General features: G+C 45.8%; 1 protein-coding gene and 1 long non-coding RNA gene across 5 annotated transcripts in view; both read left to right on the forward strand.

The window, feature by feature from the left end:
* The first annotated feature begins 285 nt into the window (after positions 1-285).
* Positions 286-16,628, forward strand: part of SETD4 (SET domain containing 4) — a 94,034-nt gene continuing 77,691 nt past the window's right edge. The window contains exons 1-3 of one of the 4 annotated variants that reach the window (XM_089331469.1): positions 290-539; positions 2,235-2,330; positions 14,629-14,773. Coding sequence is in view for 1 of the 4 variants with exons in the window: in XM_089331465.1 (XP_089187591.1) it covers positions 578-620; positions 2,235-2,330 (139 nt within the window). In the remaining 3 variants the exon portion in view is untranslated. Of the gene's footprint in view, positions 621-2,234; positions 2,331-14,628; positions 14,774-16,628 lie in introns of all 4 variants that reach the window. The other 3 variants (XM_089331465.1, XM_089331468.1, XM_089331471.1) reach the window with 3 other exon arrangements.
* LOC149126895 (uncharacterized) lies at positions 11,084-13,008 on the forward strand. The gene is made up of 3 exons (XR_016233017.1): positions 11,084-11,230; positions 11,352-11,468; positions 11,719-13,008. It is a non-coding gene; the product is annotated as an uncharacterized LOC149126895 (long non-coding RNA).

A 16,628-nucleotide genomic window follows, 5' to 3' on the forward strand; every position in this document is an offset into this window, starting at 1 on the left:
TCGGAAACAGAGAAATTCAGCGTCCCGTAAGGCCGGCTCCGGGAGGAGGCAGAAACGGCGAGGTGGAGCGGGCCTGGTCCTGGCCGGTCCCGCCAGGCGGGAAGGCGCGGGGGAGGGCGTAGGGAACCCGGGACGCGGGGCCGGGAACCAGCGAGGACTCGCGGCCCACAGGACTCGCGGACCCGCCTCGGCGAGCCTGAGGGAACTGCGCCTGCGCCTCGGGACGCTCCGCCCCGCCCACCGCCGACGCCATGTTTGAGGCCATTTCCGGCGCTGAGGGGAACCGGAAGGGCTTCCGTTGCCGAGGTGACGGGAGTGCGGCCGGCTGCGAGGTTCCCTCAGTTTGTAGTTCTTGCGTGGGAGAAAGATGTGAGTGAGACGGCAGGTTGGGCAGTCCCGGCGGTGTTCTGTGCGCCGCAGTACAGTCGCCTCCCTTCCAAGTCGTGCATTTAGCGAGTCCCGCCCCGGCGCGCTGGGCTAGAGGCTAAAACATCCGCAGATTTCCGACTCTTACTGAACGAATCCACCAACAAGATCAGGTAATTAATTTTTACCCAGGATACTATTAACAAATTTTATGTTTTGTGTACCTACTGAGCAAAACCACCCACAAAAACCAGGTAATTCATATATTACAAATGGTGCTATTTAAAAATTTTAAGTTGTATTTCTTGCTAGTTAGAAAAATGCTATTTTTTTCTGTGTCAGTTTTGTATCCTGTGACCTTGCTGTATTCTTTCAAGTTTGGTAGCTGCTTAAGTATTCCATCAGTTTGGCTGCATAAGTATGTATGTTTTCTGATCAAAGACAGGTTTGCTTTCTTTCCACTTGGATACTGGGATGCTTTTTTTTTAAATAAAGATTTTTTTAAAGATTTATTTATTTACTTGAAAGTCAGAGTTACACGTTACACAGAGAGAGGAGGAGAGGCAGAGAGGTCTTTCATCCACTGGTTCACTCCCCAAATGGCCACAACGGATGGAGCTGCGCCGATCAGGAGCCTCCCCTTGGTCTCCCACGTGGGTGCAGGGCCCAAGGACTTGGGCCATCTTCTACTGCTTTCCCAGGCCACAGCAGGGAGCTGGTCCGAAGTGGAGTAGCCGGGACTGGAAATGGCACCCATATGGGATGTTGGCACTGCAGGTGGCGGCTCTACCCGCTACACCACAGCACCGGCCCTGTAAGCCAATTTGGTGTGGATCTGAAAGTCCTAGAGAATGTTCTAGATAAAGAGTTTTTATTTATTTGAAAGGCAGAGTTACAGAGAGGGAGAGGCAGAGAGAGAGAAGCCGTCCATCAATGGTTCACTCCCCAAATGGCTGCCATGGCCAGGGCTGGTCCAGACTGAAGGCAGGAGCCAGGAGCTTCATTTGGATTTCCTGCATGGGTGCAGGGGTCCAAGCACTCAGGCCATCTTCCACTGCTTTCCCAGGCCATAGCAGAGAGCTGCATTTGAAGTGGAGCAGCTGGGACTTGAACTGGTGCCCATATGAGATGCTGGCACTACAGGCATTGGCTTAACCCTCTACACCACAGCACCAGCCCCTGGATGCCTTTTATTTGTTTATTTTTTGCCTTATTGCACTAGGTAAACTGTGAGTACTATGTTGAATAAATGCAGGGGCCCAGGTATCCTTATGTAGTTCCAGGTGTCTGGGGGAAAGCACTGAGTTTGCCACAGTTAGATGTGTCACAGTTAAATATACTGACAGGGAGGCAAAGAGAGAGTGGGAGCACACATTCCCATCTGCCAGTTCTGTCCCCAGTGTCCACAGTGGCTGAAGTTGGCCACACCGCAGCCTGAGGCTGAGTATCGGGAACTCAGTCTGTGTCTCCCGTGAGGATGGTGGGAGCTCAGCTTCCTAAGCCATCAGCACTGCCTACCAGGGTGCGAGTTAGCAGGAAGTTGGAGTGAGGAGCTGGATCCAAGAATGCTCTCTATACTGCTAGACTAAGGCTCACCCCTGTCTTTTGTTAGGTATTCTTTACCAGGTTCAAGAAGTTCTCCGCCTTGGTTTGCTGAGGGTTTTCTGTTAGATTTTACCAACAGTTTTCCCTGTGTCTGTTGAGGTGCTTCTGTTATTTACTATTTTAGTTCACACTGTTTGTGCTTTTTGTGAAAATGTGGTGATTTTCTTCTCTGTCAGGTAGGCTTCATCAGGGGTGGCCTTTTGAAAAGGGCATCTAATTGTACAGGGATTTAATCCCCATTTGTTCTGTCCTTTCCTGACTAGTGAATGAGAGCTACAAGTCTGAATTTATAGATCTACAGAAGTGGCTGAAAGACAGGAAGTTTGAAGATAAAAACTTAGCACCTGCTCGTTTCCCAGGTAAGATCTGGGATTCAACTCCCCTTCCCCTCATGTGAAGGGTGTGCCAAAAGCAGAGGTGATTCTTCCTTCCCTATATACATGTATTTCACCTTGTAAAAATAAATGCAGGTGGATTATAGAAATGACAACATGTTGAAATAAAATTAAAATGGGAAAAAGGGGAATGAGGATAGAAAAGTAAGTTGAAGCCAGGAATAAGGAGGACATGTAAGAGACACAGTTAAAAGTCTTGCACACTTGTCAGAGGTGAGCCACAAGTGGGATCATCTTTCCAGCGGCTGGCAAGCTGGTTGTGGTTGCTGGGCCAGATCTCTTAGTGTTTGTCTCCTCAGCAGAAGGGCAGGTGTTCCTGGAGCCTAGACCTGATGGAGGTAGCTATGTTGGATGCTCACAGGAAAGACATCTGTGATAGGGTGTGACATGGTGATCCGTCCACTCAGCAACATCTCTGTGGTGGCGGTTTTGTGGATTTTTCACATTGTGTGGGCTGATGGGGTTGTCCCACAGCTCCAGTGAATGCCCATAGTTGGTAGATGTCTAAGAGTGGGAGACTTGCAATCAGCCTGGTGAAGTGCTTGTTCTCTGGGTGTCCCTAAAGGAGAGAACGTTGGAGAGCCCTCGGCACGTGCTGTCCCTATTCTGGTTTGTGGCAAGTACTGGCCAAGGCACACTCTCTGTGGCAGTTCATGAGAGAGCTGTAGGCACCTGCAGTCACCTGAGCTCAGTGAGGAGAACATTCTTTTCTGAAAATTAAAGAGCTTGTGTTTGGAGGTTAGATTAACATTTTCTTCTGGAACATTCCCTCACGCAAGTTGGGTAGCTGGCAATGACTATGTGCCTGCATTCAGGGCCACCCTGCTCTGCCCCTAGGTGGGCTGGAGACACCCACAGGGTAGAACAAAATGTTCTTCAAACATATTTGGGGTCCAGCTGTAGGATAGAGACAGTTGCGCGACTAGGGACCTCATGCTCTGTGTCACAGGGCAGGCTGCAGAAATGTTGCCTTACAGAAAATTTAAAGCATATGTCACCAATTGTTCCGCTGGCCATTAGGATGGTTTTTCAGGTACGCATTGGGTATTTTAACTTTGAGCAAAATTCTTGTTTGTCCCCCAAGGTAAAAGACTGCACATTTGCCCTTGGCTGAGTGAGGTAGTATGTGTAAGTTCATTCCTCGTGAATCACACATGCTTCCTTGGGGCTCAAGAGATGCATTTGGGCTGTCAACCCAAACAATGGCAGAGAATGGCTCCCAAAACAAAGAGCTTTATCAGGAATAACAGGCACTGTGATATGGGATTCCTGTGCCAGTAGTGAGCTATGGGCCTGTTTAGGAGGCAGAGGGAGACAGGGTTTTTTTTTTTTTTTTTTTTTTTTTTTAAAGACTTGTTTATTTATTTCAAAATCAGAATTACACAGGGAGAAGGAGAGTCAGAGGTCTTCCATCCTCTGGTTCACTCCGCAATTGCCTGCTACAGCCGGAGCTGCACTGATCGGGAGCCAGGAGCCAGGAGCTTCTTCTGGGTCTTCCCATGCAGGTGCAGGGGCACAAGGATGTGGACCACATTCTACTGCTTTCCCAGGCCATAGCAGAGAGCTGGATTGGAAGTGGAGCAGACGGGACTTGAACCGGTGCCCACCCGCCCTGAGACAGGGTTTTTTTTTTTTTTTTTTTCCCAGGTAGAGTTAGAGAGAGAGAGAGAGACACACAGCCGGCATGCTGTGTCGATCTGAAGCCAGGAGCCAGGTGTTTCCTCCTGGTCTCCCATGCGGGTGCAGGGCCCAAGCACTTGGGACATCCTCCACTGCCTTCCCGGGCCACAGCAGAAAGCTGGACTGGAAGAGGAACAACCGGCACCCCAACCAGGACTAGAACCCGGGGTGCCGACGCCACAGGCGGAGGATTAGTCTAGTGAGCCGTGGCGCTGGCTAGAGAGGATTTTTAAAGGTAGAATGAAGAGGGTCACACAAGTTGTTGAAATAATTATTGTTGGCCGTGAAGACCCATAGCAAGGTCGATGTCCATCCAAAGTTGAGTGGACAATTGCTGGGCAGGCCTTGTATTTTTAGGCAAGGTTGTGCTTTGGCAAAGTCTGTTGTGATAGCTCCTGTTGTTAGGTGGTTATGAGTGAGGACACACCCATCGTGGCCTTCCCTGGTTCCATTTTGTCAGAGTTTGACAGAAGTGACTCCATTTTGGTAGTGACAACTTTTCACAGCACTGTTTTTCATTGAGGCCTCTTACAGTATGATCATGAACCATAATTGTCAGCATGTTTAACTGTGTTTCCATGTGTCAAATGGTCAGTAAAAGCCACATCCTTAGATCATACTGTCTTCACCAGGTGATCAAAGAAAATAGTGGCAGGAGTGGCTTTGCGGTTCCCAAGGCCTGCTTCCCTTCTGGGTGTCACTCTGCCCTAAGATGGATAGGTTTAATGTGCTTAAAAGCAGTTGGCAAGTGGTTTAGATACAATCCTTGAAAATAATCTATCTGTAATTTGGGGAAGTAAAGTTAAGAAAAAATATTATTTATTTATTTATTTATTTATTTTATTTGTTTGAAGCAAGGGTTCTCATTTTTGACAGTGGGAATTGTTTGTCGTGGCCCCAGACTCCTGGCCATGGAGGTGCTAAGGCAGATGGTTTGCCAGTGATCTGAGCCCATGCTTACAGTTTTGGGAACAGGAGACTTTGTCTAAGTGCTTTGTGCATTTTCAGATTTTAATCAGTGTGTGATAAGAAGGAACATTTTTGGAATATCTTGTAACAAAATGTGGGGAAGTTAGTATTAGCTTCAGAAAGGGCATGAGGAGGCTCTTAAGTTGCAAGCCGTGTTCTGTTTGGGCTGTTATCTGGTTTACATTCTGGGGACTGGCTCCAGAGTCTGCTTTGACGACCACACCACTTGCTGGCTCTGAGCGTTCCAGCTGGATTTATAATCCAGAGATTCTAAGCCAGTGAGGCATGCAGTTAAGCTTCACTGCTGACAGGCACTTCCACCTTGACGAGTGGATTCATTGTGAAAATGTCACTAAGTGCAGATTACTGGGATAGGTGTTTTGATATTGAGCAATATATTATAGAAATATAAATGGAGGGGCTGGCGCTGAGGCATAGTGGGTAAAGCTGCCTCTGCAGTGCTGGCATCCCATATGGGTGCCGATCCAGGTCTCTGCTGTGGCCTAGGAAAGCAGTAGAAGATAGCTCAAGTCCTTGGGCCCCTGCAACCCCATGGGAGACCTGGAGGAATCTCCTGGCTCCTGACTTTGGATCGGCATAGCTCTGGCCATTGGGGCCATCTGGGGAGTGAACCATTGGATGGAAGCACTTGCTCGTGTTTCTCTCTCTCTCTCTCTCTCTCTCTGTCTCGAGCCCAAGCACTTTGGCCATCCTCCACTGCCCTCCCGGGCCACAGCAGAGAACTGGACTGGAAGAGGAGCAACTGGGACTAGAACCCAGTGCCCATATGGGATGCCGGCGATGCAGGTGGAGGACTAACCAAGTGAGCCATGGCGCTGGACCCTAACTGAATCCTTTTTTATTTTTTTTTAATTTGACAGATAGAGTTAGACAGTGAGAGAGACAGAAAGGTCTTCCTTCTGTTGGTTCACCCCCAAATGGCCGCCATGGCTGGAGCCATGCCGTTCTGAAGCCAGGAGGCAGGTGTTTCCTCCTGGTCTCCCATGTGGGTGCAGGTGCCCAAGCACTTGGACCATCCTCCACTGCCTTCCTGGGCCACAGCAGAGAGCTGGACTGGAAGAGGATCAACCAGGACTAGAACCCGGCACCCATATGGGATGCCAGCGCCACAGGCATAGGATTAACCAAGTGAGCCACAGCACCGGCCCTGCTTACTAAATCTTAAAAAAAGAAATATAAATGGAGTACTTTCCAGATTTATTCCTCATGCCACGTTGCATTCATGCACACACACAAAATAAATATTTGGAGAGAAATTTTTACTTAGATTAGTGTATGAATATTTTGAAAGATGACCTCCTAGAAAAAAAAAAAATCCTTCCTTTAGTAACTGATTCAAGAAGGTTTCTGGCCCACCAGGATGATTAACTCCACTAGAGTATATGCAAAATAAATAAGGGCTTTAAAACAGAACCCTGGAGTTGGAGGTGTGGGGCAGGGGCAGCACTAGCATCCCATATTGGTGCTGGATGAGTCCTGGCTGCTCTACTTCTGATCCGGCTCCCCTGCTAATGTACCTGGGAAAGCAGTGGAAGCTGCTCCAAGTGCTTTGGCCCCTACAGCCTCCATGGGAGACCCAGATGAAGCTGCTGGCTTCAGCCTGGCCCAGCCACTGCTCTACAGCCAATCGGGGAGTGAACCAGGAGGTGGAAGATCTGTCTTTCCCTCTCTCTGTGACCCTACCATTCAAATAAATACATAAATACTAAAAACAAGCTAGAACCATGTCATTTAGCAGATAGAATAAGAGTATTTCAAAAAGTACAGGGAAAAAAATAAAAGGTGGGTGTAGTAAAAAATTTTGAAATCTGTGTATCTGATGGAATTTTCAAAAAGTTCATGGAAAGTGTGTGTTATTAAAAAATCTAGCATGATTTTTCTAAATTTGCTTTTACATCAAAGTAAACTTATCTTTTAATTCTGTTGTTCCATGCCATTTTGAAGTTCCCGCCAAGGTTCCTGGATGGGGAGATGAGTTAGGAATCATGGTATCCAACTGGGAGGAACCCTAGTTGCAGACTTGAAGCAGGAGTTCCCCAGCTGTCCTGCGGGGATGGACTTTGCTGAATTACAGTCCTCCCAGCTGAGAAGAAAGGTCAAGAACTATGAATGTGGAGAGATTAACACTTTAGGCCTCCTCGGGTCAGATAATACTTTTGCCTGCTGAGAAAGCCTTCCCTTGAGCTGTGGCATTGGCAGCCAGAAGGGCAGCCTGGTTTCCTGCAGAAACGTTAAGTGTCCACCAACTGGTGACTAGGACAATGGCTTGTAGTCACCTGTTCTGGCTCTGCCACTGCCTCCACAGGGTCAGCATCTCAGCTGCGTACTTAGCATCCTTATCCCTGTTGTCAGGAGCCCCCTTTCCTTCCAGATAGCACCAAGAGCCTGCGCAACTGGAGACACGTCTGGTGTCTGTGCCAATATTTACCTTGTCTGGTGTCTGTGCCAATATTGACCTTCTTTCCTTTTGGGAGCTGGAGAGCTCTTGTCAGAGTGAGCAGCTCAGCCGTCCGGGCTGCTGTCCTGGGTGGCTGCTCACCCAGCCCTCCATTGCCCATTACCAATACCCTGGCTCCATTAGGAGAAGAGGGCCTAGTCGTTTTGGCAGGGGCTGCTCCAACAGGTCCATTTTGCTGGAGAAACAGTCTCAAATATTTGCAGACAGTCCAGATGAATGAACGCATTTTCATGGATAGGCAGGAGAGTGGCAGGACTCAGAGTGGACACAGCCTGGAGCTTCACCTTTAGATTATCTGAGGGACAGCCTGGCATTTGCCTAATTATCCTTCTGGTGACCAAATGATCCCCATGTCCAAGGCCAGCCAGGAAGCATCTCCTATGGTTACTGATTCTGTCAATGTCTCCATCTACAGTAGGGGCCCAACGAGGCTGTAGGGTTGGGCTGGAAGCTGCATGATTGAGAGTGGGCCTGGGGTCTCATCATTGAGGGGTTGGTGTTTTTTTTTTTGGCTCTGTCCATAACAAACCTTTGCTCACTAGCAGGAAGCAGAATGGGTAGCAAGAGCCATCTATGTATATGCCCAAGTGGAGTGATGTGTTGAAAGATATGATGGGGCCTGCATTGTGGCATAGCAGGTAAAACCTCTGCCTGCAGGGCCAGCATCCCATATGGGTACCAGTTCAAGACCTGGCTGTTCCTCTTCTGATCCAGCTCTCTGCTGTGGCCTGGGAAAGAGATAGAACATGGCCCAAGTCCTTGGGCCCTGCACCCAAATGGGAAGACTTGGAAGTAGCTCCTGGCTCCTGGCTTCGGATCAGCGAGGCACTAGCCATCATGGCAAATTGGGGCGTGAACCAGTAGATGGAGGATCTCTTTCTCTCTCTCTCTCTCTACTTCTGCTTCTCTCTCTGTGTAACTCTGACTTTCAAATAAAGAGTATCATAAAAAAAGAAAGATATGGTAAACAACTCAGTGATTTTCTGAGGTTTTTCTCTGTACATTAGGTAGAAGAACAACTTTAGGTCCAGTAATAGTGGGCTGGCTGCCCCTCTGCATTCCAACTTCCTATAGGATGTTACTGTACCACCCTGGCTACTGGCACCCTTGGCCAAATATGGTTTCCTGCCTCATTTTGAAGGGAGGGAGAGCATTTCCATCGTGGGTCATAATCAGGTGGTTCCCTTCCTGTTGTACATCCTGTTCAGGGTGGACCTGAAGAGAGAGCTTTAGGAATGAAAACTTTGATGTGTATTTGTTTTCTTCTTGAGGAGAGCGGGTCAAAGGCATTTGTTTGCCTGTTGGTTGAGTTGTGTGTTCATAAAGTTTGTGTATAAAAATATATAATGAATTTAAGCCCTAAGTAGTCTTACTACTTTACTAGAAGTGTTCATATGTATAACAGATATCCTTAAAAAACAGATCTCATTTAAGGTGGCATCCAGGTGAATAAATTTGAAAAACAGTTTTTCTCCTTGAGAGTAGCGGTTTTTGAAGATCCAAAGATAGTTGGAGCCTGGTGGACTATCTCTGAATTTTATCAATCCTTATTTTCATCTGGGATAAAACAATAACATAAACACACCAGGAAGAATAGGCTGTTAGGGCAATAGATGTCGTATCTACTAATTGTTTCTTTTTTTCCAATGATGGCTTCTGTAGAGTTGTGTCCCTGGCAGAGTTTTGTGATTGCCATTATCAAACAATCATGAATGTCCTTTTTTGCAACCTCTTGGTGTCAGGAGTTAGAAGGGTTAACAGGCAGTTAGGAAGAACCCCTGTGGGAATAAGGAATCAGGTGTTCCTGTGAAAGCTGCCATTCACTGATTAAACAGAAGACATTGCCCATTGAAAATGAAAAGACTGATAGGGAACATGATGGGTCCCACACTCATAGATAACCCAATGAGAAACTGGACTCTGGCTTCATAACAGAGCACACCACTAAGCAACATGTCTCAAGTGCTTAGCAACTGATGAGCTAGGTATAACCTGCCTTCACTGTTCAGGTCAACCGTGTTTCTAATTAGTCACATCTTCCAAGGGGTGGACATGGTAATGTTTGTTAGCTGGCCAGGAACCATCACTGCTACACAAAAGGCACAGAAAAACACAGCAGGTTCCAGAATTGTGGCTCGGTCAGGTAAGCTGCCACCGCAACACCAGAAGCCCATCTGGGCACGAGTTCACAAGCTCTGGCTGCTCCACTACCAATCTCAATCCCAACTAATGTGCCAGGAAAGCAGTGAGATGGCCCAGTTCCTTGGGCCCCTGCACCCATGTGGGAGACCCAGATGACGCTTCTGGCATTGGCCTGGCCCAGCCCAGTCTGTTGTGACCAGATGGAAGCTCTCTCTTCATAACATTCAAATCAATAAGTAAATCATAAAAAAAACAAAATGACTCCTGATGTATCAGAAGCATGTAGAAGAATTGATTAACTCATAAGCTCTTCCTATATAAGCTCCTAATATCCAGCCCTTGATGGCTCCCCCTCTGGAGTACCCCTCTGGTATGTAAGAGTCTCTGTCTCCCAGTAAAATCTACTTTACTTGCTTTTCTCTTCCCCATTTGTGTCCTCATCCTAATTCTTCATCAGCACGAGATACAGAATCAACCCCAAATTCCTGTAACATCAGTCTTACGTGTTTTATTTTAGGGGTGACACTAGTGACTTCATCTTAACCCTTTATCTCCTCTGCTCACTTACTGTCTTTAAACAAAACTGATCAGTCCTCCTGTAGCTAGTTTTGTTTATCCCTTGTTGTCAGGACAGAATTGTCCTGGTTGTTGGTCTGATTTTGTCCCCTACTCAAGGGTACATGATTGACAGCCAAGAGTCAGTGCCAAAAATCCTTTTGGTCACATTTTTAAGCAGTAGACATTTTGGAAGAAGGGGACCTTGGGCGTCCTTTACCTGGAGTCCTTTGGTAAAATTAACCGTATCAGTTTGTGATAAGAGAGCCATCATCTCTAAGCCAGCATTATCTAGAGGGAATTGTAGTTTTTGACAGGCAATAGACATAAAGTTCACGAGAGAACACAGAGCAGACCACCATGAGCACAACAGACCAGGTTTGTGTCCCCAGAACAATGGACAGAGTTCCATCCAACAGCAGGTGTATTGTAGTTTGTTGATTGCCTGTTTGCACCAAGTATAGTACCAGAAGCCCCTTTGTCATTTAATAACCTCAGATTTGGAAGACTCTCAAAGTTAAACAGTCAATGCAAGACATGGTTTTTTTTTTTTTTTTTTTTTTTTTTTTTTTTTTTTTTTTTAAACTAACATGCCTGCTCTTTTGAGGTTTTATGGCTTACTGTGAAATTTCAGCTTTCTTTATTCACTGAACTCTGGAAGGCTGGGAACCCAGGAAGTCAGGCATTCCGAGTGTGATATTTGGACTTGTCAATGTTTTTAATTATATCCTATTAATACAAGAACAGATTTTTACTGAACTCATGTAAACCACACATTGCCATGAAAAATCTTACAAAAGTTTTTGGATTTTGGGTAGACTCAGAGGGAAAGGGAATTGTTTTTACCTCTTGTTTGCAAAACTGTATTTCACCAAAGCAGTGTATACCATAGGAATCACAAGAAAATCTTTAACCTAGAAGAAGAGGTCTCTACGTGCAGAACCAACAATGGCTTATGGAAGACACAGACACACACAATAAGTTCACGTTGCTGCCTCTCCTGTAACTGCTTCTTGTCCTGCGTGATCTCCATTAGCAGGTCTGTGAATCCATCAGTGTCCTTACCAGTTTTTGGAAAGGTTAGTGTGTTCACTGAGCTTTAGTCAGACAACCTGTATTTACAAACATCTGTTTGTAGTCTCCTTTGATTGTGTTTTCAGAGAAGAACCACAACTGTGGATGACTAAAGATGTGAAAGCATCATGATTAAAACTTGGATAGAATTTGGCAAACCGTTCAAAAGCACAGGAGAGTTTTGCGACCTTTCTGTCCTTCAGGTAGGGGCCTGTGGTGGGAGGGGCACTTGTGAAAGCGTCCCAGAGCCCCCAGGTCCTTGTTATTACTAAGCTCACAGTCATGCCTGACGACATCGAATCAGAACCAGCAGGCCTGTATGAAAGTCCAAGAACACTAGAATAGTGTATCAGCAACGCACCTATAGCAATGCGACTTGGCGTTTGTTTGTTCTATAACTTGAGAGTACTTTCTGTGCAGTCCACCTGAGCCTCATCTGCTTGATCTCTGTAGGGTGAGAGCTGCATCCATGAAGACTTCCGGGGGCCCAGCTGCAAATCCCAAGCTCAGAGACCTTAATTTGAAACTTTGATTGAGAAAGCCTGACTACAATATCCAAAGTTTCCAAACGCTTGGTCAAAAACAGGATCCCTGACCCCTGTGAGAAACACTCATCATCCATTCAGCCAGGGTGATTTCACCTGAGTTACAGACCAGAGTAAATTGCAGCAACAAAATACAAAATCTTTTCCCCCTTTTGGTCCCTCACCAACAGAGGCCATGGTAAGACCTGGACTAGAAGCATGAGTGTAAGAAACTGTCTCACTGTTTGGAACAATGTAAAGACATCAGGAAAGACCAGAGGTAAAGAATGAAATGGTCCTGTTCTCCTAGGTTCCAAGACAAACATTTTTAGTGTCCGTTTCTAGCAGGGTGAGAACCAGGGAGGAGAAACAGCTCACAGGCGCTGCCCAGAGAGTCAAGGGCGTCCCAAGTACACAGACACTGTGGAAATCAGAAGCTGCAGTTTAGAAGATTAGAGAACAGATTTTACAATTAAAGATCAAGGCATCTTGTAATACATATTAATATGTCTGCATCTTAAGAAAACCTGATTCCTTTAGTGTAGGGGGCCAAATTTTTGTTAACATTAGAACATTGTTAATGGCACAGTTTTCAGAAACTTATATATGGGATTTTATTTTCATCTGAGCCAAATTAATCTCATAGATGCATGTTTCATACATTTTCTACAACATTTCTATAATTGTTCAGTATTTGTCTTATTTTTTTTTCCTAGTATTACAGCAGCCATGTGGGTTCTGGTCAAATGTTTATTTATTTAAAACATATCTCTCATATCTCACATATTTACCAATCAAAAACATAATTTTATACTTGGAATTTTTACTGTTCTCTACTTATTCGTTTTTTATTTATACTTAGAAGCATTTAAGTTGGTTAAATTTATCTATTGTTGGGGATCGGTGCTGCGGCTTAGCAGGTTAATGCCCTGGCCTGAAGCGCTGGCATTCCATATGGGGGCTGGTTCTAGTTCTGGCTGCTCCTCTTCTGATCCAGCTCTCTGCTGTGGCCTGGGAAAGCAGTAGAAGATGGCCCAAGTCCTTGGGCCTCTGCACCCATGTGGGAGACCCAGAAGAGGCACCTGGCTTCAGATCAGTGTACCTTGGCCATTGTGGCCATCTGGGGAGTGAGCCAACGGATGGAAGATCTCTCTCGGTCTCTGCCTCTCTCTTTAACTCTGTCTTTCAAATAAATATAATAAATCTTTAAAAAAATAAATTTATCTGTTGTTAATAATCATACATGGATTACTTACGAAGACTGAGATTTTTAAACAGATACAGTCATTGTTGCCTGAGAATGGCAGGGCCCTTGTCTTCGCGCAAGAAAGAATTCAGGTGTGAGACAGAGAGTAGTGGAAAGCAAAATAGCAAGGTTTATTAAAGGGCAGGGACATCTGTAAGAACGGATGGGCACCTCTCCAGACAGGACCTGAGAGAGAGTGCCCAGTCGCTCAGACTTGGGAAGAGCGAGGCTGCTTGGCTGAGTGGAGAGTACACCTGGGCAGGCCAGGTGGGCGACTCAGCAGAGAGGCAGAGGGCTGAGTGCGCAGTCCGGTTGAGGCCAGGGGTTTTTAAGGGGATGGGCCTTGCCTTCCCCTCTTCTCCTACTGGAACAAAGGACTTTTTGGATGTAAATACTAAAAATTCCTTTCTGAGTTTTCCCTGCTGAAGTTATCAGACAGGAGGAAGACTGGCTGAGCCTTGGCTGTTGCAGGCATTTGGGGAATGAACCAGAGGATAAAAGTTATCTCTATTTCTGTCTTTCTCAATCTCTCTCTCTCTCTCTCTCAAATCAATAAATAAGCAATAAAAACATGGTTCAATGATTAATCTTTAAATATTGCTAAAACATTGCTATGTCTGTCCAATGACCATTTGACAAAAACAGGAGGCTCTGCCACACACGGAGACCAGTGACTGCCATCATGACCACAGATAAACAGCACTGTGCTGTAGGTCAGTGACGTCTCTGATCATAGGCTGAAGTATGGCCAAAACGTGGGGCTGAAAAACAGGGATTGAAGAAGATACAGAGATATCTTGCCACGTAGGTGAACGACAGTGAAAACAGAACGCATACAAAGCAAGATAGAGTGTTCAGATGCAAACAGTTGGAGCAACAACTGTCTTGGAAGATTGCTATGATTTAGGAAGATAAGATTGCAGAGATCTGTTCATTGCAGAGCGTGTCAGCAGCTCTCCCCCATGACTAGTACTAACCAGCTAGAGAACGGATCTCAGTCTAAATTCCGCCTGATAGCACCTGCCTACTCACCACGCGGGCATTAGACTCAGTGTCAAGACCATGCGGGCATCTGTTGGACAGAGTTTATTCAACCAATGGCCTCCTTGCCCAGCAAGTCTCTATACAATTTTTGATGCCTTTTTAAGAGATTGATTTATTTGTATGAAATGCAGAGTTATGGAAGAAGTGGAAGAGACAGATATAAAGAGCACTTCCCCCCATTGGTTCACTCCCCCAACTGGCCACAAGGGCAAGGGCTGGGCCAGGCTGACGTCAGAGGCCTGAAACTCTGTCTGGGTCTCCCATGGGGGTGGCAGGGGCTCAAGAGGTTTGGCCATCTTCTCTGCTTTCCCAAGTGCATTAGCATGAAGTTGGATCAGAAGTGGAGCAGCTGGGACTTGAACCAGTACTCAGAGGCACTGCTATCATCACAGGAGGCAGCTTAACCCGCTGTACAAAACACTGACCCTTGTATTTTTTTAATAATCAGATTTTTTGTTGTTCTCATAGGTATTAGATAGTTCATTGGAGTATACTCAGGAAGCAGTTATGAGGCATTTGTACCCTTGAACTTGCTGTTTCTCCTTACAGTTCATAGCCAATGATTCTGAGATGATGAACATAGGAATGGAGAAGTTTGCTCAAGTGACAGATTCCCACCATTCTCCAATGCCATGAGATCCTGCTCTGCAACCCCAAACTGAGCACAAGGCAGCACCGCAGCGTCAGTGGGGAGGTGGGTTGCATTCTAAACTAGTGCTGGAGGAAGAGGTGAAACTGCGGGATTATAATTCACTGCTGCACAACCAGTCAATAGGACACGGGAGAGTAAGTCAGTCTAACCAGCATTTGAAAAACTTGGCTGTGAGAAGTAGCCCTTGAGGTCACAGCTCCCATGTCCCCATTTACTTCAGATTTGATTTCCTATGCTGGGTTCAGAAAGGTGACCTTCAAAATCCACCTGGTGTGTCTGGTCGGATGTAGATTCTTGCAGACTTGAGATCTTTTTTTTTTATATTTATATTTTATTTTATTTAATGAACATAAATTTCCAAAGTACAGCTTATGGATTACAATAGCTTCCTCCCCATAACTTCCCTCCCACCCACAACACTCCCCTCTCCCACTCCCTCTTCCCTTCCATTCACATCAAGATTAATTTTCAATTATCTTTATATACAGAAGATCAATTTAGCATATATTAAGTAAAGATTTCAACAGTTTGCACCCACACAGAAACACAAAGTGTAAAATACTATTTGAGTACAAGTTATAGCATTAATTAAACACCTAAGAGTAATTGTGTATTAATTACAGAGTTCAACCAATAGTTTTAAGTAGAACATAAAAAATACTAAAAGGGTAAAGTATTAAGTTCTTTTTTTCCTTTTTTGGTTTGTTATATAGTTATTTTTTTTATTTAATAAATGTGAATTTACAAAGTGCAACTTTTATATTGTTGTGGCTCCCCCCCCAACCTCCCTCCCTTCCGTGGCCCTCCCCTCTCCCACCCCCTCTCCCATCCTGCGCTTCATCGAGTTTCATTTTCAATCACCTTCATATACTGAAGATCAGCTTAGTATACACTAAGCAAGGGTTTCAACAGGCTGCACTCACACAACCGCACAAGGTATAGGGTATTGTTCCACTAGTAGTGTTGCTTTTAAGTTTCATAGTAAAACACATTAAGGACAGAGATCCTACGTGGGGAGCATGTACCCAGTGACTCCCGTTGTTGATTTAACAATTGGCGCTCTTATTTATGACGTCAGCAATCACCCGAGACTCTTGCTATGAGCTGTCTAGGCTATGGAAGCCCCTTGAGTTCACCGACTCTGAACTTGTTTAGTCAAGGCCATATCACAGTGGAGGTTCCTTCCTCCCTTCAGAGAAAGGCGCCTCTCTCCTTGATGGCCTGTTCCTTCTGTTGGGGTCTTGTTCACCAGGATCTTTCATTTAGATAGTTTTTTGCCACCGTGTCATGGCTTTCCATGCCTGTGAGACTCTCATGGACCTTTTAGCCAGATCCGAATCAGGATCAAGATCTTAGACTGCCTCCTGGATGTGTGCCTCTGTGTGGATCTTCTGATCCTCTCGCTGGTGTGTCAGGAGGCAGAAGGGAGACAGGAAAAGGCACGAGTCAGAGCCTGTTTTGTGGTTTCTGCTGGAAAGAGTAGGTGAGGCGGGGTAAGGGATGTAGAGCAAGTGTAGGATTTAGAATTTTATCAGAGGGCTTTGGGCTATCAGGGTGGTCCTGAGAGGTCCAGTACCTGGCCCTGGAGTGATTTGGGGCAAGGGAACCACTGGCTGGTTGAGTGGGGTTTGATAAGTGGGTGGTCGGGAATATGAGCTCCTGCTTAGTTGGTTTAGGTATCAAGTGTGTGTGCATGCAAAGGAATTTGCTATCTCCAGGAATTCACCGACTCTGGAAGGGGCATTCTGTCTCCAGCCAGCAGGCTCCCAGGATGTCAAAACGTTCTAAATTGCCATGGTCCCAGCCTACCATTTTCCATATTCATGATACGTGAAAGCAATAAGCTATCAATAGAATCAGAACTACAACTTCTAAATTCTGAATTTTGATCTGTCCT

The sequence above is a fragment of the Oryctolagus cuniculus genome, chromosome 4, assembly GCF_051225735.1.
Source record: "Oryctolagus cuniculus isolate XC-2025 breed Fujian yellow rabbit chromosome 4, ASM5122573v1, whole genome shotgun sequence".
NCBI classification, from domain to species: Eukaryota; Metazoa; Chordata; class Mammalia; order Lagomorpha; family Leporidae; genus Oryctolagus; species Oryctolagus cuniculus.